At 38.6% G+C, this 26,778-nt stretch overlaps 1 protein-coding gene across 2 annotated transcripts in view; it reads right to left on the reverse strand.

The window, feature by feature from the left end:
• Nucleotides 1-6,813: 6,813 nt before the first annotated feature.
• Nucleotides 6,814-26,778, reverse strand: part of LOC138333403 (follistatin-A-like) — a 36,261-nt gene continuing 16,296 nt past the window's right edge. Inside the window, exons 2-7 of one of the 2 annotated variants that reach the window (XM_069281758.1) lie at nucleotides 12,081-12,278; nucleotides 11,682-11,900; nucleotides 9,409-9,630; nucleotides 8,644-8,874; nucleotides 8,016-8,122; nucleotides 6,814-7,699 (exon numbers count right to left, since the gene is read on the reverse strand). In XM_069281758.1, coding sequence (XP_069137859.1) covers nucleotides 7,664-7,699; nucleotides 8,016-8,122; nucleotides 8,644-8,874; nucleotides 9,409-9,630; nucleotides 11,682-11,900; nucleotides 12,081-12,278 — 1,013 coding nt within the window. In that variant the 3' untranslated portion in view covers nucleotides 6,814-7,663. Of the gene's footprint in view, nucleotides 7,700-8,002; nucleotides 8,123-8,643; nucleotides 8,875-9,408; nucleotides 9,631-11,681; nucleotides 11,901-12,080; nucleotides 12,279-26,778 lie in introns of both variants that reach the window. The other variant, XM_069281757.1, reaches the window with a different exon arrangement.

Below are 26,778 nucleotides of genomic sequence, written 5' to 3' on the forward strand. Positions count from 1 at the left end.
GCTTTCTACGAAAAGTATGACGTTAGGCTCGCAAACTCCTGACTTTTCAATCAATACCTACCCGCAAGGGTAGATAACTATCTAATATGTAAAGTTGTCGGAATTGGCATAAAATTTGCTCGGCATCTTAAAACACAAACACTTTCGTATGGTTGCGTAGAACGAAATAGCATTGCGATGGAAATGATGGAAAATGTCTTTCATCAGCTTTCACAAACACGTGCGGATTTGATGTCACTATATATAGATTGTACCTGTAATATAAAATTTAAAACGAGACAATATAACTTTGATATCAAGTCTTTACCCGGATGAAATGAGACAATATATAAGTTTGACATTATGTGTTTACCTAGGTGTCGTGCGGACTATGGTATCGGAGTAGACACTATGTAAATTCTCACGGGAACTTTATAAATCGGTCACTTACAATGGATATAAAACCAATATCTTGGCCTTATATAACATACAAAACCTTTCCGCACTTTATTTCCTTACCAGTGATCACAGGAGATAGGGGTTTGTTGAATTAAGTCTTTGAAATCCGGTTCGTATCGAGAATTGATTGGAAGAAAATTCAGTCAAGATGTCTGGAGTTATTTACATAATGTCTGCGATCCTAATTGAAACAAAAAATAATCCAAACAAAAACTGCCCCCACATCAAAGGATGGAGACGTTCGTTGTAAATTAACATACTATTTAAGATCTAACATGCTGACTTGTAGGCATTCAAACAACGGATTCAATCTATAATAAAGCCTCAAGCAATGTCTATTTTTTGGAATACGCAGGCAAGTAATTAATTTCTTCATTCAAGAAGGAATCAGAAGGTAGCCGGTTATCTATACGGATAAAATCGGAAATATTAAATTTTGACGGTTTTAATTTTTTTGCGATCAGGCTTTAGGTTTTATATAACACAACCATTGCTCAACATTTCGCAGATCTAAGTCGCGATCATAGCAATATCCTACAAATTGTGAAAATATCATTCCCGCAACGATCACTGATGTCAGCTTTAAACGAAATGGTCGTCGGTATCATCATTTATTTAGGGGGACGATCACGAAGACTAGGAGCTGTCCACAAACAATAAACCGGACCTCATAAGAACATGTAGAGTTAATCAAGTTGTAGACTAAAACCATCCCATCCAAGTATAAACACTTTACCCCTTATTCCTCCTTTTACAAGTTTTTTTAAGACAAGGGAAGGTTATCGTGTCACAACATGAGTTTTTTGTTGTTTTTTGTTTGGCCCCAGGTTCAGTTACAAAAGAACAAAAGAATTTCCTTAACTTAAAATTCTTCATTAGTATGCAGTCCAGAAAACAATCTTTAGTTGAGTAACTTTCCCTTACTTCATCAACGCTTTTACAATTTATAAAGTTAAGGAATTTCTATAAAATAAGGTTAATGAAACAAAGCCTTGTATAGTCCCCTTATTATGAAACATTTTATATCTCAGTTGACATGCGCACTTGAATACGAAACCAGTTACTTTATCAATTCGAAAAAAATATTTGTCTAATTGTCTACCTCAAATATACTGGCACTTCACAGCGGGCCAACTCAATGAAAATGAATGAGACTGATTTTTCAAATCTCATATTTTCTGAAAAAACTCACATGACTGTCATATATACTCATCAGTCCATCCTCCAAATACAAAAAATGTATGACAATATCCATTTCCATTGAGTTGGCCCCTGTGTCACGTTTCTCCCACAATCAAGTGACGCTACATTCACCATGTTTTCAGAAGACTGCGATAGACAAAATTGTGCCACTGATTGCTTTTCTTAATGTCTAATAAATTATATATATATTTCTCTATATATTGATCTACTGAACTAAAACGGTCACACTATCGTCACGAAGGGTATCGCCATAAATTTGTACTCCCATACAGGGTATTGTTGTAGCCAACATACACGGTTCATGACATTTCAGGAATCGGATATTAAACGAAGCTCGATTTCGACATACTAGTGCACTAATTGTAGCGGTTTATGAGCTCATTGTTGGCTGTTTTAGGCTTGTCTCTGCTTGAGTTCAGACAACATGATCGAAGTGTCTGGGGTAAAACACCTCCGGGACACTGTCAAATATACCTTCCGTCAGCGTTTTAAAATGCCAGTGGGCTTAGAGAGAATGGCAATAACATCCACGTATTTAGTGATATTGCTTTAAAGATGCTCCACCGCTGACAAATGGTATTTTTTCACTCTCAAAAACAGGAGCAGACGATTTAGTATTTTTCTTCTGTTGCAAAAGTTACTTACTTTACACCATTACCACCATTGAAAAGTTTGATCTTCTAATTTTACTTCAATTTAAAAATATGAAAAATAATTAATTGCATCCCGAAAAAATTCCGTGGCACTATATTCTATATGAAATGAAGTACTGATTGCGCATGCACAAAAGGCGAAATAAATTATTTTATATTATTTTTTTGTGTTAATTAGGCATATATATACACGATTAAACACAAATTATTGTTCGAATGATGAATATCATTTATGCTCTGTCGGCGGTGGAGCATCTTTAATGAAACATAAATTATGTTCTTGGATTGACACTAAGTCATAATATCAACCATGGCAGTTTATGGATTGACTACAAAAAGAAAACGTTGAGCGCAAAATATACTTAATGCTCTCTATGGTAATGTCATATTCTACTGAGCTATCGCATTAGATACACGTTATGCCTCGACTACAATGTTACACTATACTGATCTCAAAGATTAAATATATACTGGATCGTCGATCTACTTGCCTTAATCTTTAAAACATACCGACTTCTTCTCAACGATACACATCAACATCTCTCGATCTACTAACCGTATACACATTTCAGGTTTACCCAAAAATGTCAATCTACTGACTGTACACATTGTACAGTAACACGCTTCATCAAAACATCACAATTTACTGACCACGACGTACATATTGTACAATGACTCACTTCACCAAAACGTCACACCCTAATGACTGTACACATTGTACAATTACACGCTTCACCAAAATGTCACACTCTTCATGTACTGACTGTACACATTGTACAATTACACGCTTCACCAAAATGACACACCCTACCAACTGTACACATTGTACAATGACACGCTTCACCAAACGTCACATCCTACCGACTGTACACATTGTACAATGACACGCTTCACCAACATGTCACACTCTACATGTACCGACTGTACACATTGTACAATTACACGCTTCACCAAATTGTCACACCCTTCATGTACTGACTGTACACATTGTACAATTACACGCTTCACCAAAATGACACACCCTACCAACTGTACACAATGACATGCTTCACCAACATGTCACACTCTACATGTACCAACTGTACACATTGTACAATGACACGCTTCATCAAAACCTCACAATTTACTGACCACGACGTACATATTGTACAATGACTCTCTTCACCAAAATGTCACCCCCTACATGTACCGGCTTTACACATTGTACTGTGACACGCTTCACCAAAATGTCACATACTCCATGTACCGACTGTACACATTGTACAATTACACACTTCACCGACATGTCACTCCCTACATGTACCGGCATTTACACATTGTACAATGACACGCTTCACCAATACGTCACACCCTACCGACTGTACACATTGTACAATAAAACGCTTCACCAATACGTCACACCCTACCGACTGTACACATTGTACAATGACACGCTTCATCAAAACGTCACACCCTACCGACTGTACACATTGTACAATGACACGCTTCACCAAAATGTCACACTCTACCGACTGTACACATTGTACAATGACACGCTTCACCAAAACGTCACACCCTACCGACTGTACACATTGTACAATTACACGCTTCACTAAAATGTCACACTCTACCGACTGTACACATTGTACAATGGCACGCTTCACCAAAATGTCACACTCTACCGACTGTACACATTGTACAATTACACGCTTCACCAAAACGTCACACCCTACCGACTGTACACATTGTACAATGACACGCTTCACCAAAATGTCACACTCTACCGACTGTACACATTGTACAATGACACGCTTCACCAAAACGTCACACCCTACCGACTGTACACATTGTACAATTACACGCTTCACTAAAATGTCACACTCTACCGACTGTACACATTGTACAATGGCACGCTTCACTAAAATGTCACACTCTACCGACTGTACACATTGTACAATGGCACGCTTCACCAAAATGTCACACTCTACCGACTGTACACATTGTACAATTACACGCTTCACCAAAACGTCACACCCTACCGACTGTACACATTGTACAATTACACGCTTCACCAAAACGTCACACTCTACCGACTGTGCACATTGTACAATTACACGCTTCACCAAAATGTCACACCCTACCGACTGTACACATTGTACAATAACACGCTTCATTAAAATGTCACACCCTACCGACTGTCACATTGCACAATGACACGCTTCACCAAAATGTCACACTCTACCGCCTGTACACATTGTACAATGACACGCTTCACCAAAACGTCACACCCTACCGACTGTACACATTGTACAATGACACGCTTCACAAAATGTCACACCCTACCGACTGTACACATATACACGCTTCACTAAAGTACAATTGTACAATGACACGCTTCACCAAACGTCACACCCTACCGACTGTACACATTGTACAATTACACGCTTCACCAAAACGTCACACCCTACCGACTGTTCACATTGTACAATGACACGCTTCACTAAAATGTCACACCCTACCGACTGTACACATTGTACAATGACACGCTTCATTAAAATGTCATGCTCTACCGACTGTCACATTGTACAATGACACGCTTCACCAAAACGTCACACCCTACCGATTGTACACATTATACAATGACACGCTTCACCAAATGTCACACTCTACCGACTGTATACATTGTACAATGACACGCTTCACCAATACGTCACACTCTACCGACTGTACACATTGTACAATGACACGCTTCACCAATACGTCACACCCTACCAACTGTACACATTGTACAATGACACGCTTCACCAAATGTCACACTCTACCGACTGTATACCTTGTACAATGACACGCTTCACCAATACGTCACACCCTACCGACTGTCACATTGTACAATGACACGCTTCACCAAAATGTCACACTCTACCGACTGTACACATTGTACAATTACACGCTTCACCAAAACGTCACACCCTACCGATTGTACACATTATACAATGACACGCTTCACCAAATGTCATACTCTACCGACTGTATACATTGTACAATGACACGCTTCACCAATACGTCACACCCTACCGACTGTACACATTGTACAATGACACGCTTCACCAATACGTCACACCCTACCAACTGTACACATTGTACAATGACACGCTTCACCAAATGTCACACTCTACCGACTGTATACATTGTACAATGACACGCTTCACCAATACGTCACACCCTACCGACTGTACACATTGTACAATGACACGCTTCACCAATACGTCACACCCTACCGACTGTACACATTGTACAATAAAACGCTTCACCAAACGTCACACCCTACCGACTGTACACATTGTACAATTACACGCTTCACCAAAACGTCACACCCTACCGACTGTACACATTGTACAATAACACGCTTCACTAAAATGTCACACCCTACCGACTGTTCACATTGTACAATTACACGCTTCACCAAAACGTCACACCCTACCGATTGTACACATTGTACAATAACACGCTTCATTAAAATGTCATGCTCTACCGACTGTCACATTGTACAATGACACGCTTCACCAAAATGTCACACTCTACCGACTGTACACATTGTACAATGACACGCTTCACCAAAACGTCACACTCTACCGACTGTACACATTGTACAATGACACGCTTCACCAAAACGTCACACTCTACCGACTGTACACATTGTACAATGACACGCTTCACCAAAACGTCACACCCTACCGATTGTGCACATTGTACAATGACACGCTTCACCAAACGTCACACTCTACCGACTGTACACATTGTACAATGACACGCTTCACCAATACGTCACACCCTACCGACTGTACACATTGTACAATGACGCGCTTCACCAATACGTCACACCCTACCGACTGTACACATTGTACAATGACACGCTTCATTAAAATGTCATGCTCTACCGACTGTACACATTGTACAATGACACGCTTCACCAAACGTCACACTCTACCGACTGTACACATTGTACAATGACATGCTTCACCAATACGTCACACTCTACCGACTGTATACATTGTACAATGGCACGCTTCATCGAAATCAATTACACATCAAATCACAAGGCGTAATTATTCGCTGTAACATATCTAAGTTGCTATAACTTAACTTTATCAAACTAGGTTATTTTGCATACAAATGTTGTTTGACTTGGTTTTCAAACGGGTGATAATTATGAGGCTAGCTCTAAGACAATCGGACGTAACCAGCGATATATATGTACGTTCATAGTAAACTTATCGTCGAGGTAGAAATGTAGTTTGGTTAGCATGTAGAAACAGGCGAACTGTCTTAGCCAGACTGGCTGCTACAGGAGATGTTTCCCTTATCAGCCTCTGTTTGTCCCCTGGCTTTTCGGCAATAGATCTCTCGTGCGCGTGGAGTAGACATTTTTATCACGTCCCTAAGTGACAAACTGGCTTTCTTTACATTATCTGATCTTACAAACGTGTCGAAGCCGTAAAACACGCTATCTGGTTGGATACAGAAATGCAAACACGTTACAACCTTGTCTAATGTCTTCATTTTATTACAATGACAGACAACACGCACATCACAACTGATACAACAAGCCTCGTCTGTGACCTAGTTTATAACCCCCAGTTTAGATACAGAGTGATCTCTACCAGTCTAGGGCCACTGAAATCATCTGACCAAGTCACGTGGTTCGGATGTGTGTTCCAAAAAAGTCGACTATCGGACACAAAATTATTCCATTGTTCACATGGCAAGACGGGACTCAACATGTCACATGAAAAGCACAAAGTGCTCGAATTGGAGTTGGTCAAGTCATATGATCATGTAAGATGGAACAGCTGGACTAGTCACTGGCATACTATTAATCAATCCAGTCACGTGACGACTCTGATGACTAACATTTATAAATGAAATGACTAAACGACGATAATGCCGATGGTACATACTGTATAATTCACGTAACAAATACCTAAGATATTGTAATGATATTTAAATAGAATACGATGAGGATTTTGTGCCAATAATATCATATGGAGACGAAGAAAAATAAATTATCAATATACATGTACATGCACAGTAACATCTGCAGTCATAGCTTTCTTAAAGCCTCAATCTCGTTTCTAGTCAGGGTTTCTCCATGACGTCACTTCCTTCTCTGGAATCGTCCACCCAGGTTGGGTTGGTAATCCACATCTATGACGTAAATGAGCGTCAATGACAGACATGCCCGTCCACATGTAACATCACAGATAGAATCCCTGGATTATCCAGTTATACGTTAGGAATGCACTTGATGACCTTTCTTCTGCCATGCACTCAGGCGTGAGGTCAACTGATGTCACGTGATAATTTCTCTGAATCGGAAATTATTTGTAGTTTCAGGATCCTTTCTGATTGTCCGGACTTTTGTGGTTCTGAAATAAACGTAATGATCTTTATTTGAGAACTTGCCTAATGATATTGTTTAAAGAATATATACAAATGACAACAAAGGAGTAACAGGAGTATCTTCAAACCATTTGACTTAGGAGTTATCATTTTTTTGAAGCTTCGTTAGTTTATTAAGTTTATTTTAAAATCGAAAATCCAATTATCACATGTTTCAATTTCTGACGTCGCTATGTCAATCAGAATCAAAATTGCAACTGACAAACAAGGACTTTTGGACTAGAAACTTTGGGTTGAGAGATGGAGATTTTGTACATTGTTATACGTACTGTAAACATTTACTTTATAATAGCCTACACTGGTTTTATATCGTCGCTGTTGTCGGCGTCTATGTTTTCTTTTCTTCTTTCGTCTACATTTCTTACACGTTCGATTGGAACTTCTTTTACCTGAAAAATGGAACATACTAGGTAGATATTTTTAAACAGAAACTGTTGGCCATGTTAGTATGGTGATCGGTTAGTTCCGCCTCACAATCTCGACCTCAAGTTAAGCAAGCTGCTAATCTCGTGATCTCGCACCTCGACTATGAAGTTGAGATTAAAGTCGATTGACTGCACAATCTCAACTTAAAGTCAGGATTGCACTAATCAGTGACCATAAATCTGTAACTGCGGTTATGTGATTCCTGATTTGGTAGATAACGACTGATTTGTTACTAACGACTCGTTATTAAGGAGTAAGCATCACCGTGTGCTGGAGCTGTTATGGTTTGTTATACACTACAAACTATTCTGGTTTGTACCTAACGACTGATAACTTGCTATTAATGACATCAGTTTGTTACTTATCACTTTTGGTACCGACTTTTGATTGGTTACTTTCGATTTCGATACGGCACATGCGACAATGTCGAGTCCAAGATGACTTTCTGAGAATTTGTATATCAAACGTTGTAAAAGTTACTTACGATTATAACAGCGGCCACTGTGTTTTGTGGTGATGAAAACTCCGGTCTGACAGGACGTACTAAACAGCTGGCAGTAGTTATCATAACTAACTCCGTCCGTTCCACACACGGGGACGGTAGACATTGGAGAACACTTCATCCGACAGTTTACACACATGGGCTGTAACGTCTTTCTATTTACCAAGCACTGGTAGTTATCTGGACACATAGTATCCGAACACGTCGCGTTTTCTGTAAAATACAGAACAGGAGACCATCAAAAATGATTCATAAGAGTAGTGTTCACAATTATCGGCTAACTTCTGGTCCAGAGAGGAGCGAGTAAAGTGACATAGGATCAAAATAAGTTTTGTTCACTTAACCTTGATTTCTCAACTTTAGTTTTTTCAATATAATTATTAGTTCTGATTTCTATCTTCTACCTCAGGCAGGACATAAATTGAAATCAAATGACCGTTAACTTTTGCCATAAAATCTTGACGCCTATCGGCGTGTGGATTGCTTGTCCTAAGGCTTTGTTTTGAATCAATAATTTACACGAAATACATGCGGATCTTCTTCAATAAACCACTCACTAATATCATACAACTTCTTATTGGAACAAATTGCATTTTCAAAATGTGGAGCGATTTCTTTAAACGCTTTCTTTTCAAAAGTAAGTTACCATGGAGTCATTCGGAAACGTGGTAGCCGACCGCGGTCATTTCGATGTTTTCGACTATGGAATTAGACGGTTGGGGCTGGAGTGTCCAGGATCATACTTACCTCGACATTTACCACCGTACGCAATACGTATTGGTGACTGTCGAAGACAAATGGCGGCCCGCACGTGGCAGATGCTGGGATAGGACACTTGGTCATCTCCACACACGAAGTTAGGATTGGTTATCACTGGACATATTGACCGACACCGGACACAGTGAGGGAGTCCGTTCTGGTCCTCAAGACAACGAGTTCCGGTCAAGCATTTTACTCTCTTACACGCACCTGTCAGCACAAACGGGATTATAAATACCACACAAGTATTAGCTTCCCATAAAGCTATGAAGGCTACCATACAGCATTATTCATTAGGAAGCAGTTATAGGAAAGCTTGGCGCATTGTTCTGTTCACTGTTAGCTGCCATAGTTCTTATGACAATTCATTTTTGAAGAATGATAATTTAAATGATTTCACATTCAATGTAAAAGATAAGCAACTTCATGATATTCATGAAACGGCCACTAGGCTAATCTGTCCGAACCAAAAAAATGAAAGTTTCTTTAAAAACAAATAGAACATAATAAAATTGATGGCCAAAGATGAGGTTACAAGGTTTTTTTCGTTTGGCGCAGTATAGTAATAACACGTTGTAATTATGACGACGTCGGGAAACAAAATATGACCGGCGTAATATGAAAATTAACGTGTTGATTATTTCAATAAAGTTGTTCAGATGTTGTAGGGAAAAGTGATAGTTTCTGCTCCTGCTTAGCGTTCAGCATACAGGGAGTGGGACGACTGGTTCGCTCGTTGTCAGTATAATGTGACCGAGTGGGATGTGTTGCCTGGTGTCTTCGGCGACATGCTCCAGTGATATAGCACTATAAAAAGGGCAACAGTTCCACTATACAAGAAGACACTACATGGATATACCGCAGTCTCCAAAAACACGCACCTCGCAAAACATACACGCAACACACAGCATACATGGGAAACCGTCTTTACAAGACCATAGCTGTTAATAGGACGTTAATTAATCAAACAAACAAACTAACAAACAGCCTTTTCCTAATGTATACATGTTTATCGTCTAAAATACACTGCACTGGTGTACATGTACTTGGATAAGTTGGTGAAATACATAATATACGCATAGAAACAAGCATAACATCTCGGTAAAAGCTTTACTTTACTTTAGTAGCGCATACAGTTCCACAAATATCCCCTAAGTAAAGCCCAACTTTGTTTGGTTCAAACATCTCCCATGTACGGACAGTTTTTATATGTATGTCATGATCATCCAGCTAACAGTACTAGTTATATGGCAAGCCAATTTAACATTTATTGAAGGAGCAAGGTCTATCCCGTATTTAATCGAATTATATAAGATATCTTATAAAATGATATAAGATATCTTAAGATATGTTATATATTATATAAGATATCTTTTATATTATATGAGATATCCCATATACTCAATAAGATATCTTATATTTCAATCAAGATATCTTATATATATGCAGTGAAATTAAGGATCGACTTTGCTCTTTGGATATTTTGATGCTCCACGCGCTCCCGACAATGTAAACAAAGCTCGGGGTTTAACGTACCGCAACGTACATTGTATTATAATTCGTTTCCGGGTTATAAGGCAAATCACCGATCTTATTATAAAAAAAAACATTCAGACTTCTCTGGGTTTATCTAAAGATAATTTGTTTGCTATAATTTCCCCACTAGTGCCCCTTACACACAAGAAATCTTCAACAACAAGTAACCAATCAACAAACGTAAATCGTTTTGGCCAGCCAATCAAAGTGAACAGACTATTTATAACCATGTGAAATCCCAACAACATGGCAGGCAAAGCGACCAATTATAATAGCTACATGTACCATCCCAGCAATAATGCTACGATCCACAGGGACCTGGCACGATTTGTTAAACTAACAGTATACATATACTATAATATATATATATGTATACTATTGGTTAAAAAATTTCGTGCCAGGTCCCTGTGCTACGACCTGGCTTTAATATTCTTTATTTTGCAGGGTGCCTTAGTAACTGGACACTCTTTATGTTCTATATGTCTATCATTAATGATTCATTCAAAGTCTATTATATAAAGTAAATATGCATAAACACTACCAATGGTCCATATTGTTACATTCTTCTGGTTCCTTAAGCTATCAAATGTAATGGTCTGAAAGTTACAGTTAAATGATAATGCCGAAACATGACCCAAACTATTGATCCAAATTGCTACAAACCATCTCTTTGTTTTGTTGAAAGTAGATTTATTATAAATGTGTTTTATACATTTACAACTTACGTTTACACTTGCCAAAATAGGCAACATGTGTCTGTTGGTTCTTTCTACAGTTCCGTTTGAGCATGTGACAATAGTTTTTATAGGTGATGCTATCTGTACCACACAAAGTACCACGGTTCCGCATTTGGTCCGTACACCGGGGTCGACACACGCATTTAGGCACTCCCTTCCGCATCCGACACACTCTACCCGGAGCACATCGGATGTTGGTACAACTGTCTAGGTTAAAGGATGAAAACATTAGAGGGGTTTCGATAGATATAACATAACTATCTTACTAGATGAAATGATTATAATTAAAAGCTGGGTGTTTTTTTATTTGACTCTGAATTCTAAGGAAACAAAAAAGATTTTACTTTCAGACTTTGTATCCGATCGTGAAGAGGTAATAAAACTTACTATGACAGCGATGACAGTTGTCCACACCTCTCATTAATGCCTTCCAGTAAAACACCTGTCCGTTGGTGAGGAAATCGGAGGGTGACCAGCCAATGGAAGGGGAGAAGGTGTGGCGACAGCAGTCCTCCTGGGTAATGTTAGCTCTGTACAGGGCACTACACGTACCGGAGGGGGAGATGTTAGCCCAACAGAGGCCTCCTGTAAGTATAACGTCAGAAACAGATCAAACGACACCAAGCAGCTTAAAGTTTGGTGGTGAAAGTAATAGAAGCCCCTGTGGAAAACCACCGACCAACAGATTAATTACCCAAATATGGAGGGATGACGGCGTTAGAATGTGCCGATCCCGTATTTACAAACATATCAATACGGTGTATCGAAATTTACACTGGCCCTGACATGATGTCTCATATAAAGCCATCTTCACAATCGATACAGTACCTATCCACACGAGCAGATAACTTTGTAACATAAAAAGACGAAAAATGCATCTATTTATGTCTGAAAGGATATACGTGTTTAAATACATCACGGTATTTTGATTCGATACCTTATGTGTAATACTGACCACATGAAGAATTACAGTTTGGACCCACCGAGTGCCCATGGACCATTTTAGACGTTTTCGGGTCTAGATGAAAATATCAGTAAAATCATATTCTTCATAAACTATATATATAATATGATTTCGTTGATTTGTAGCTCACCTGGTCCGCAGGACCAACGTGAACTTTCGCTATACCTTGGCGTCCGGCCTTACTTCTTCTCTGAAACTATGCATTGGATAGCCTATTCGTATGGTATCTATAGCATCATTATACGGGTTGGATTCAAAATTAAGCAAATCGTGGGATCAATTTGTCTTTGTGATTTTTGAATCACTAATTACTAAATTACAGAATTACAAAAACAAAAAACACACACCAAAAAACAGGTGAGCGATACAGGCCCAATGGGCCTTTTGTTTTTATCTAGACCCCTTTAATGTATAAAATGGTTCCCGTAGACACTCTGATGGATCCATATTGATAAAAACTGTAACTGATTCTTGTTACTGACCCAGTGACCTCGATTCTCCAGGGGTTCCGATCACTTACGATCTCTACACCCCTGGACTATCTCATAGTAAACTGAAGACAGCTCAGAGCTCAAAAATCTGAACCAATCACAGGCAAGCAAAATCTTCCTTTGAAGACTTCAGGGAGAGACAGCCACACAACCACAGTGTACCGTTATACAGCCCTTTTGATGTGCATCAAAGGCCTAAATTACGTGTTCTGTCCAGTTGCCTCAAGTTTTACTACGAGATAGTCCAGTGATCGTATGTGATCGGAACCCCTGGAGTATCGAGGATGCTGACCCAGGGAATTAAAAGCCTGTGTATATATAACTTATAATTCATTACGTGACACATTAACATTTAAAGCTGTCCCAGTTCCATAATAATGTGTTTCGGCCCGCTGATATTTTCATTACATTTATTATTTATTTGGATAAGGTTTTTTCTTAAATGTTTGTTTTATGTAATGCCTCAATCTTAAATACCAAGAATGTGTTTTTGTCGTTTTACAAATTGTTTTCAATTACATATTTCAACTTTCGGTTTGTTTATTTTCCATGTCCATTTACTGGCGCCGCCAAAACCTCATACATACATGCGGTTTTAAAGGTTACTGTAATGAACGTGTAACGATATAGAGGTTTCTACTGCCCTTTGTAATTGGAACTGTAAACGGACGTCCATCTTACTTCAATCCTTATGTTTACGTTTGATTTAGTTAGCTGTCCCCCTCCCCTCCTTATGTATGAGCTACATGTAGATTTTAAAGTGACAATTCAGTCTAAAAGAACATTAAAATTTGTACATATATCGGGAAAACCCCGTTCTAATGGAAATTAGATCAGTCGGTTTTACTGTGATATGCCAGAAAAGCCCATGGTGGTGAAATGCGTGTGAAATGTTCAAAGTCGCTCGCTGTCCACCATTACACATTGTGGTCAAACATCTTGTATGCCGAACCCTGTCCCTTGCTCGTAGAGTAAAGCAACTTTTGTCTAGAACTGCTCAAATCGCTCTGACAGTAATGTGTTTACCTTATTAGGTGAATTGTCTTGCCTAAAAAATCATTTTATCACCTCCTCAGTGGTTATGTAGTTCATTTGTTTAACGTGCGTGACTTTGGCTCGGGTATGGGTACAGCGTACATATTGTACCTGCTAAATCGTATTGACCAACGATTTGTAATTACAACGGTATCAATTAAAATACTAAACAATGACGTGGAATTTTTTATTTTATGTTATATGTTTCATAAGAAATATAAAACAATACATTTATGCCATATTTTACTTTTTGGTTATGTAAAAGACTTAGCCTGAGTGAATTGTCCCTTTAATAGTGACAAACGAAAGCCGGAGTGCCCTTTTTACCTCTAGAATAAACTCGATTTGAATATTTTCTCTGGTTCCTTTAGGGGAAGAGCCCAAATCGAGTTGACCTCTAAGCAAAATCGCTGACAGCGTCCAGTGCCTAGCAAAAAGGACGTCATAAACAGTCGATGATTTGATACGAAGGGGTATCCGATTGCTCAGGATATTTCAATGACTCCACAATAATAAATATTCCATGTCTTTGCCTCACAATTTTTGCATTTCAACACTATTAATCAAGGCTACACGCATGATATATAAAAAAATTCAACCCCCCCCCAGAAAAAAAAATCCAAATGCGTGCATTTTTTTAAAAAGGGGGGCCAAACATACTCTATTTATAGAGCACACGTTCTCTATAAGAGGATAGGGAAATTCATTTATAGTTCACGCTTTTCTTCGTGAGAGTAAATTCGATTTATAGTGCACGCTTTTCTTCGTGAGAGTAAACTCGATTTATAGTGCACGCTTTTCTTCGTGAGACTAAACTCGATTTATAGTGCACGCTTTTCTTCGTGAGAGTAAATTCGATTTATAGTGCACGCTTTTCTTCGTGAGAGTAAACTCGATTTATAGTGCACGCTTTTCTTCGTGAGAGTAAACTCGATTTAAAGTGCCCGTTTTCTTCGTTAAAGTAAACTCGATTTATAGTGCATATTTTTCTGCGTGAGAAAAAAATCGATTTATAGTGCACGCTTTTCTTCGTGAGAGTAAACTAGATTTATAGTGCACGTTTTCTTCGTAAGAGTAAACTCGAATTATATTGCACGTTTTTATTCGTGAGAAAAAATTCGATTTATAGTGAACGCTTTTCTTCGTGTGAGTAAATTCGATTTATAGTGCACGCTTTTCTTCGTGAGAGTAAACTCGATTTATAGTGCACACTTTTCTTCACGAGAGTAAACGCGATTTATAGTGGATGTTTTTCTTCGTGTGAGTAAATTCGATTTATAGTGCACGCTTTTCTTCGTGAGAGTAAACTCGATTTAAAGTGCACGTCTTCTTCGTGAGAGTAAACTCGATTTATAGTGCACGATTTTCTTCGTGAGAGTAAACTCGATTTATATTGCACGTTTTTCTTCGTGAGAAAAAATTCGATTTATAGTGAACGCTTTTCTTCGTGTGAGTAAATTCGATTTATAGTGCACGCTTTTCTTCGTGAGAGTAAACTCGATTTATAGTGCACACTTTTCTTCACGAGAGTAAACTCGATTTATAGTGCACGTTTTTCTTCGTGTGAGTAAATTCGATTTATAGTGCACGCTTTTCTTCATGAGAGTAAACTCGATTTATAGTGCACGCTTTTCTTCGTGAGAGTAAACTCGATTTATAGTGCACGTCTTCTTCGTGAGAGTAAACTCGATTTATAGTGCACGATTTTCTTCGTGAGAGTAAACTCGATTTATAGTGCACGTTTTTCTTCGTGAGAAAAAAACCGATTTTTAGTGCACGCTTTTCTTCGTGAGAGTAAACTCGATTTATAGTGCACGTTTTTCTTCGTGTGAGTAAATTCGATTTATAGTGCACGATTTTCTTCGTGAGAGTAAATTCGATTTATAGTGCACGCTTTTCTTCATGATAGTAAACTCGATTTATAGTGCACGCTTTTCTTCGTGAGAGTAAACTCGATTTAAAGTGCACGTCTTCTTCGTGAGAGTAAACTCGATTTATAGTGCACGATTTTCTTTGTGAGAGTAAACTCGATTTATAGTGCACGTTTTTCTTCGTGAGAAAAAAAATCGATTTATAGTGCACGATTTTCTTCGTGAGAGTAAACTCGATTTATATTGCACGTTTTTCTTCGTGAGAAAAAATTCGATTTATAGTGAACGCTTTTCTTCGTGTGAGTAAATTCGATTTATAGTGCACGCTTTTCTTCGTGAGAGTAAACTCGATTTATAGTGCACACTTTTCTTCACGAGAGTAAACTCGATTTATAGTGCACGTTTTTCTTCGTGTGAGTAAATTCGATTTATAGTGCACGCTTTTCTTCATGATAGTAAACTCGATTTATAGTGCACGCTTTTCTTCGTGAGAGTAAACTCGATTTAAAGTGCACGTCTTCTTCGTGAGAGTAAACTCGATTTATAGTGCACGATTTTCTTCGTGAGAGTAAACTCGATTTATAGTGCACGTTTTTCTTCGTGAGAAAAAAACCGATTTTTAGTGCACGCTTTTCTTCGTGAGAGTAAACTCGATTTATAGTGCACGTTTTTCTTCGTGTGAGTAAATTCGATTTATAGTGCACGATTTTCTTCGTGAGAGTAAATTCGATTTATAGTGCACGCTTTTCTTCATGATAGTAAACTCGATTTATAGTGCACGCTTTTCTTCGTGAGAGTAAACTCGATTTAAAGTGCACGTCTTCTTCGTGAGAGTAAACTCGATTTATAGTGCACGATTTTCTTTGTGAGAGTAAACTCGATTTATAGTGCACGTTTTTCTTCGTGAGAAAAAAATCGATTTATAGTGCACGATTTTCTTCGTGAGAGTAAACTCGATTTATAGTGTCACTGTAACGTGACACTATATGACTACGCGGATTCACAACAATTTTTTTTTCATACCCCGATAAAATTAAAAAAATAGTGACATCAATGCTTAAAGATGCTCCTACGCCGACAGAGCATAAATGATATTAATTATTTGAACAATAATTGGTGTTTAATCGTGTAGATATATGTCTAATTAACGCAAAAAATAATATAAAATAATTTATTTTAACTTTGGTGCATGCCCAATCAGTACATCACTCCATATAGCATATAGTGCCAGGGAATTTTTTCGGGATGCAATTAATTATTTTTGATATTTTAAACTTGAAATAAAATTAGAAGCTCAATTTTTTCAACGAATGTAATGGTGTAAAGTAAGTAACTTTTGTAACTGAAGAAAGGGACTAAATCGGCTGCTAATGTTTTTGATAGTGAATAAATATCATTTGTCAGCGTAGTCCAGGTGCCAACCAGAAAACCCAAAAATATAGTTCGCATAAAATGTTTTTGCTGATTATGTTGCAGTAGGATGTGCTTAATCAGAATCCGAATGATGCCACCTTGGCATCTTTGGGGAATTGAAAATATTCAAGATGGCCGCCATGAACGTTCTCAAAAACGGTATAAGTCAAATGAATTAAAGTTAAATGTAACGTAATTGCAAAAGATAAGTTTTCTTTCTTAAATTTGCAAGATAGATGCATATTCTTTGATAGAAAATAAAATCCGATAAAAACTAATTTTCAGAACCAGTTATTTTACGTCATTATTTTGTCGAAAAATGAACAATATTACTTATATTGCGCAACGTTAAACATAGTAGCATATTTAAGGACGATCATCCGGGAAAAAGATTTACTACATCACACAAACTGTTTACGAATGTCCTGCAGGTAGAACATCAGAAGTGTACCTGTGCATGATCGTAAAAGGCGACTAAATTTAGGATATCTTTTTTTTATTTTATCCTGGGTTATAGAATAGTAGCCAGAGCTTCCCCACAAGGGCAAGCGCTCAACTGCGCAAAGTGACAACATCGCTGCCTAAATTGGCAGAGTTGAACTCTCGCCCATTTGGGGAATACATCCCCTAGCCGAGCCTCACATTACTCTAAAATGATGCAGTGTCTGGTCAGTACAAAGGGAATGGGGACGACTGTTTGCCCGTTGTCATTTTAATGTGAACGCGTGGGCTGTGATTAATAGAATCTTTCCCTACCTAGAGGGTGTGACAACGAAATCACAACCCGAGGGGTAATTCATTAACGTCTAACCCGAGGCTTGCCGAGGGTTGGACATTCAGGAATTGCCCCGAGGGTTGTGATTTCGTTGGCCCTGCAGGTAGGGCATTAGAATTGTACCTGCTGCCCCTATTGCATGATCGTAAAAGGCGACTAAATTTAGGATCTTATCTTTTCTCTTCTTCCTAACTGACTTTATCTTTCCTAATGCTTCCCTTGGCACCGCCTCACTTTTGGCCTTGAGTTGAGCATTCGCCCCTGTGAGGAAGGCTCTGGGTTCTGTCCCCTAGCCGAGACACACCAAAGTCTTTAAAAAGTGGTAGTTTCTGCTCCTGCTTATTACATATTGAAGCATGCAAAACATCGTTATTACAGGTTTATACCATCAAATAATCAATTTCAAGAAGTGTGTATTTTCATTTTATGATAAAGATGTATTGCATAATAAACTAGTTTGTTTGTCGTGTTTTTTATTATGATTAAAGTAACGTCCTGTTAACAGGCAGGGTTATGTTGAGACGGCCTCTCGTGTATGCGCTGTATTGCGTAAAGAAGTGAGGGAGTGTTTTGGGAGACTGGTATATTTGTGTTGTGTCTTCTTGTATAGTGGAAATTTTGGAACTCTTGCCCTTTGTTCTATCACTGAAGCATGCCACCAAGACACCGAGCAATACAACCCTCCTAGTCAAATTATACTGTCTACGGACGAACCAGTCGTCCCACTCCCGGTATGCTGAGCACTAAGCAGGAGCAGAAACTACCACTTTTACAGACTTTTGTGTGTCTCCGCCAAGGGACCAAACCCAGAACCTTTCTCACAGGGACGAGTGCTCAACCGAAAGCCCAAAGTGAGGCGTTGTCAAGGGAGACGTTAGAAGTCAGACGTCAGTTAGGAAGAAGATAAAAGATAAGATCATACACTTAGTCGCCTTTTACGATCATGAAATAGGTGCAGCAGGTACAATACTAAATACTAACACCCTACCTGCAGAACAAGTTAACAAGGTAAGACTGAACATGTCATCTTACCAATAATTATAATAAGATTAGTTTATTGCTAAAAATCACATGAGGTTATTCCTATATCTTTCAAAATGACTACTGAATGGGTAATTCCATTTTGGGTAGAAGAAAATCTGTAAATATTAAAAGTGTTGGTTGGTTGATTACGTATAATGCCCTTTTCACAGAAAATGTCATTTTAAGAACGGTCTACCTTACATATGTTGCTTTGTTGGATGCCTTTGGTTCGGGTGGCTGTGATATGATCAAGAGTGCCTTTTTTAATGGTGGAAACATTTTAATGCATTCTCACTGAAACATGTTGCCAAATACACTGGGAGAACATCACAGTCGGTCATATATACTGACATCGGCTACTTGTATAGTAGTCGTCTCGCTCTCTTTCTGTTGAATGCTCAGCAAGAGCAGAAACAATGTACATGTATATTCTGTAAAAAACATACTTACTGTAGCGCAAGGCGAACATCTGTAAATTATTATTTATCGTCGCGGATATAAAATAACGCAGTTCGATGGTTCAATACCGCTAAAATAAGTACGTTTACAGTAAAGAGACGTGTCTCGTGCAAGTAATAGTTCCCATCTAGCCTTTCTAAACAGTCAACTCAAGGCGGCCAAAAGTGAGGTGGTGTCAAGGAAGACGTTAGGAAGAAAAGAATATATAAAGCCCCAAAGGTCGCCTTTTATGATCATGTAATGGGCAAAAAGGTAGAATTAAAACGCTATAGACACCGAAACCAGCGAAATGTAAAATATTGTCTTAAACAAAACCACACAAAATACCAATCTACATGTAATAACTAATGAATCAAAGCAATTTTATCATACAATAACCGATTTGAAAATTAAGTTAATTAACTTATTAATTAAACATTAATTACAAGAGTTAACTTTATTATATTAAGAATTCTGTTCAATGACGGTATGACGAATATGTACACAAAATTTTATCGAAGAGCATAAAGAATTGATGATTTTATAGCAAGAATATCAAATTAGGATTGAAATATATCAATGTTGCAGTTTGTCAACCATCTTGTCCGCCATCTTGAATATTTCAATTTCCCCAATGATGCCACGGTGGCATCATCCAGTTTCTGATGGAGGACATGTTAAAGAACATTTCTGTGCAAAAACATTTTATGCGAACTGCTTTTTGAGGTTGGGTGGAAAATCACCATTTGGCACCTGGACTAGTGGTGGAGCATCTTTAAATGTTAATCCTAATGCAATACAGTTTACATAAGGCTTACAATAGGACATTTTAAAGTGTGTATGTTTGTAAGATAGTTCATAGAATGTATGCTTGTGAGATATCTTATAAAATGTAACATTAACATTTTTTATATTTCATTTCAAATTTTGATGTAATTTTGACCTTTCAATGCTCCATGAAGAAATGACAACTTGCCGTCCATAGAAATTGTCGGATCAGCAGTTCCGAAAAATGTTTTCGTCAAAATACTATATAACTTAACAATATCAACTAATTTTCGGACTAACGGGCCTTCGGACTGTTTGGCCTTCGGACTAAATGGCCTTCGGACTAACGACCCTTCGGACTATTAGGGTGTGCCCGTATTTAACACTATGTACAAACCACACCGACCCGCTCCTTTTAGACATGTATGCTGGTAAGTTCTTTCCGGAATTGTACAGATTTTGTTTTTATGTTGTTTAACCTAAGAGGCCCCCTACCTTTCCGAAACGGCTTTTAATTTTTAAAATTGGAATGTAAAACAAGATCGAAACAATATAGAGTCGCAAAGTTATCAACTTACCGTCAATACTGCACTAACCGATCACCTTCTGAACAATTTTTCCCGCCGTCGTATTACCGAGTCAAAAGGCAAAACAGCGAAATGAAACCCAACGGTTATAATATATTACGTAGGTTATCTTGCATAAGCTTCATGTTGTAACCTCGTCTTATGGCTTATATATATTTATATTCTTATCTTATTTATGATTTGTAGAAACATTTAAATTTTGCTCCGGAAAGCTAGTGAGCCTTTAAACAAAAAAGTCGCCGTATAGCCAGGCGTGTCATCGTGAATTGAACGGATTGAAAGATTGCTTTTAAAGTGTTCATTTCATATCTAGATAGAGTATGTTTTTTTCTTCAAATGATGAAAAAATCAATTTTGTAAGATAGTTTAGAGATAGAGTTTTTCATTATATCTTATCAAAATGTAAAGTGAATTAATTGATAAGACTTACAGTTTATAATTGGCTCCACGAGAAACTAAACACCTTAATCCTACCTCTCGTACAGCGTTATGTAAATACTCAAGCCGATCTATTTTGGGAAGCACATTTATTCCTTTTTTGAGATCCAATCCGGTAAAAATAGATATGACTTCGGCAAACAGTCAAATTGGCGTTTAAGACACGACGATAAATTATGAGAAATGTTTTAACGTGGAAAGACTTAATCAGAATGGGTTGATATAATTGTGCCAATTACATAGAGCTGCGCCACAAATCTGTCGTGGAAACATCTCCGTGTATTGTGATGTATGACAGTAGTTCAGTGGTATGTGGAGAGATTATATAACTACGTTATTGTTGGTTAGGCTACCCTACATACATTATAACCTTTACACCTATTACCCGTGGTACTGGACCGAACACAAACCATTTACAGCGATAACACACATGATTTAGTAAAAAACATTTCTTTTTGATGTCTCCTTAATTTAAGCATTTCCGTGCGTGTTGGCCGAGTGGTAAAGGTGTTCCAAATATTACCACTAGCGTTGCAAGTTTGAACCCACATGAACCAGTTACAGTACCAGGTACTAATCAGAGGTCGGTGGTTTTTCTCTAGGTACTATGGCTTTCTTCAAAGTAAATACCAGAAACGAAATACCACTAACTGTTGATATGATGTGAATGCACGGATTCTGCTCTATCGGAGTTAATTTCCTTTGTTTCAAATATGCGCTAGCACAGCAGATTGTTTGGTCACGTGATGGAGCGAGGATAGGGAATTGTTTGGTCCTTAAACGAGATGGAGCGAGGAAAGGGGATTGTTTAGTCCTTAAACGAGATGGAGCGAGGATAGGGGAGGAGGTAGGAATGTTGGAGCCAGGATAGGGGAGGTGGAAGGAATGTTGGAGCAAGGATAGGAGAGGTGGTAGGAATGGTGGAGTTTATTGGGTCAGATACGGATACTAAGGATAGGGTTGGGAGGTGGTACGGATGATAGGGCTTATTAAGTAGGGGTAAGGATAGTGTTGGGAGGAGGCAGGGATGATAGGGATTATTAAGTAGGAGTAAGGATAGGGTTGGGAGGTGGTACGGATGATAGGGCTTATTAATTAGGGGTAAGGATAGTGTTGGGAGGAGGCAGGGATGATAGGGATTATTAAGTAGGAGTAAGGATAGGGTTGGGATGTGGTACGGATGGTAGGGCTTATTAAGTAGGGGTAAGGATAGGGTTGGGAGGTGGCACGGATGATAGGGATTATTAAGTAGGAGTAAGGATAGGGTTGGGATGTAGTTCGGATGGTAGGGCTTATTAAGTAGGGGTAAGGATAGGGTTGGGAGGTGGTACGGATGTTAGAGCTTATGAGGTAGGGGTAAGGATAGGGTTGAGAGGTGGTACGGATGATAGGGCTTATTAGGTAGTGGTAAGGATAGGGTTGGGAGGTGGTACGGATGATAGGGCTTATTAGGTAGGGGTAAGGATAGGGTTGGGAGGTGGTACGGATGATAGGGCTTATTAGGTAGGGGTAAGGATAGGGTTGGGAGGTGGTACGGATGATAGGGATTATTAGGTAGTGGTAAGGATAGGGTTGGGAGGTGGTACGGATGATAGGGCTTATTAGGTAGTGGTAAGGATAGGGTTGGGAGGTGGTACGGATGATAGGGCTTATTAGGTAGGGGTAAGGATGGTGTTGGGAGGTGGTACGGATGATAGGGTTTATTAGGTAGGGGTAAGGATAGGGTTGAGAGGTGGTACGGATGATAGGGTTTATTAGATAGTGGTAAGGATAGTGTTGGGAGGTGGTACGGATGATAGGGCTTATGAGGTAGTGGTAGGGATAGTGTTGGGAGGTGGTACGGATGATAGGGCTTATTAGGTAGGGGTAAGGATAGGGTTGGGAGGTGGTACGGATGATAGGGCTTATTAGGTAGTGGTAAGGATAGTGTTGGGAGGTGGTACGGATGATAGGGCTTATTAGGTAGAGGTAAGGATAGGGTTGGGAGGTGGTACGGATGATAGGGCTTATTAAGTAGGGGTAAGGATAGTGTTGGGAGGTGGTACGGATGATATGGCTTATTTAGTAGGGGTAAGGGTAGGGTTGAGAGGTGGTACGGATGATAGGGCTTATTAGGTAGTGGTAAGGATAGGGTTGGGAGGTGGTACGGATGATAGGGCTTATTGGGTAGGGTAAGGATAGGGTTGGAAAATGGTACGGATGGTGGGACGTATCGGTTTGGATGGCCTTAATGCGAGGGTCGCAAATGGATGATGAAGATTTGGTTTATATGAAATTAACGTCGGGAACGTCTGAAATTATTTTGTATACAGCTACAAATAATCACAAATACACATAGACTGTAGGGAATTCTACATTGGAACTCTTTCTCTGTTAATTGACCGTATTCATCGTTATCATTCGATATAGAGATAACATACGCCATGCCGTAGAGATATATTGGAACTGTCAACACCGTAACCTGTTTTATCACAAATTTCTCACATCTGAAAGTTTACATCGCAAAACTGAAGATCCGAGATATCATTCCACTGAATCAAGACCTTCTTTTTGAATGACGCAGTTTATTATTTTTCATATCTTAATCACATACCTACGATTTGAATGACGCAGTTTATTATTTTTGCTATCTTAATCAGCACATTAACAGATTTACTTCCCAAGTGAAATATGTAGCTATAAAGTGAGGTACGTTTCTTACATCTCTGGCAGCATATTCTGATGTTTTAACAGACAGAGGTGTGATCTTTATCAAACATTTACCTGTCAGAATGACCATTATAGGCGTCAGGAAAAGAGGAAACATCGGTTTGCCATTCACATGTTCTCACGATATCAGCTTAGCTTGAGAAATATTAAGACCCCCTCCCCCTTTCACACCAACCATTACATAACTCAGCGATTTACCGCTTTGCCAATAAGTATATCGGAAATACAAAATTCAGCCTGTAGACCGGAAGTGGAAATCTGTGACAAAGTTCCAACTGTACAATGGCAATACCGAAAATGAAAGTCGGCGACATCGCACCAATGATATTGCCAATAGACCAAACAAGAGTGGAAATTAACAACATTGAACCAACTGTACAATATTGCAAATAGACCGGAAGTGCAAACTAGCGACGTCGAACTAACTTCACAATATTACCAATAAACCGGAAGTAGGTGTCGCAAAAATTTATGATACTGTGAATAGATCGAAAGCTTATCGCGCTATGTTTGAATATGGTACGCAATAGAGTAAGGTTGATAAAGACAACAACTCATATCAATAATGGAAATTGTTTTTTTGACGTTGCAATGTAAATAAAAGGCGACGATGACAATGTAATATTTTCATCGGTTTCACCGAAAGTTTACTATCAAACCTTGTACAAGCGACCGTGCAAATGTCATCCCTACCCTATCCAAAACATTGAATAAAGTAAAATATAGAAACTATCGCACTCTGGTATAGACAAGGGAACACTGATATAGGGTGTGTTTTGAAATGGGTACAGTGATCTGTTGTTAAAGGGACACGAACCTTCGATAAGTTGTTCTGTATGCTTAAAGATATGGTTTTCAGATGTTTATTGAATATTTTATTACAAGGATTGGTTATCTAAAACGACCGGAAAACGTGGGGAATACCTACACCACAAATGATAAAAATAGACGGTCATATTCTATTTTTGGAATACAAAACGAAAGCTGGTCAAAAGCCAGCTTATAATGAACCACAGACTTGCTGACACGACAAGGAATATTAGTTTTCCACATTTTTAAGATTATTTTCTAAATAACGCTTGTTGACATATGTAGCCACATTTGTTAATATTTGTTATAAAACAATTTTACCGTAAGAAAGATAAGTAAAAAAAAAGACTTTTCATTCGATGAGGCACCGCAAAGAGAGGTTCTTGACTTATTGCATATATTTACGTCACGCAAGTAGAAAGTGGGAAGTTGCCCCCGTATCTTGTATTTCAGCGATCCATTAATGTTTACCTACTTTCCCAATCGCGCCGGTAACTGACTCTTGTCGTACTCCGTTTTCTATCTGAATTCGTTTGTGTTCGCTTCACGCACGTTTTACACTGGTTCCCGCCTCAGTTACCTCCCTTGCGCAAGCTTCACTGAGGACCCTAGTGAGAGGAGCGCAGCCTGGTGGAGAGTAGAGAACTAAGGGAAGGGAACCAGTCTTCGCACGTTTTTGACCCACTATTTTGTTTACATTCATTTAATGTGTGCAGTGCATTGTGGGAGGTCACTAAAGTTCAACACTACTATTTTTATCTACAAATTTCGACTGGGCCGGTTCAAAATACCGAATGATGGAAATTCCATTATAATTATTTTATTTGACATATTTGCACAATAAATGATATATATTACTTAGTAATTAGGTATCCGACACGTCTGAAATATGTATTTTACTCAAATTTACAAGGTTCATTTAGGTTCATGTCCCTTTAACCGAATCCATGTCCCTTGCAATTACTCGTCTGTATAAGATACAGTAGTATACATGGGTGTATCTGTTGTAGTTCCTATACACTACAGGTAGCGTTATGACAGTTTGGCACAGGGAGAGACAAGTATGGACGGGCACTGTGCAACCAAAGCTGTGTCGGAATGCTTCTCAAGTTATTTATATCATTACGTGCCGTCTTTCACGCGAATGTCATTGAGTGCAAGACGTTTCCCTAACTACAAGAGTTTGCCTTTAGCAGTATAACAATTATTGACTTTTAATGCGGTTGATCCCGAGGTTTATCAACCTTACACAACTTATCATTACTAAGTATGCAATACGTTGACTCTTCATGATATTCATCTCAAGTACGAATAACTTATAAGTATACATTCAAATCGAAGTGCATGTTGACTTTATAATTAAGATCAAACATGATTGTACCCAATCCCTTTGGGCTGTTGTGACTGTATACTTGTACTGTTTATTATGTGTAGGGATTTATTAACTAGGGCAACATTTGGCATGCCGACAATTGTCGAACTTCAGTGAACTTTCGCGCGTTTTTATCAATGTATTGCGTAAAATAAGATCGCTCTGTGAAACCTGACTCGAATAATGCAATGCATATCAGTTGAGATGTAAGCATGTCAAACTATATATATACTGAGTGTTTGTATGTAGATAGGACAACTAACCGCCTACAGACCCAGGTTTATATACGGTCTCACGGCCTGTCAATCACCCGAATTCCATGTCAGTTACAATACAGCTTTTATAAGCACCCGATGTTGATATGTACTCTGTTCATTCGCGTTTCCCCACT

The sequence above is a fragment of the Argopecten irradians genome, chromosome 10, assembly GCF_041381155.1.
Source record: "Argopecten irradians isolate NY chromosome 10, Ai_NY, whole genome shotgun sequence".
Classification (NCBI taxonomy): domain Eukaryota; kingdom Metazoa; phylum Mollusca; class Bivalvia; order Pectinida; family Pectinidae; genus Argopecten; species Argopecten irradians.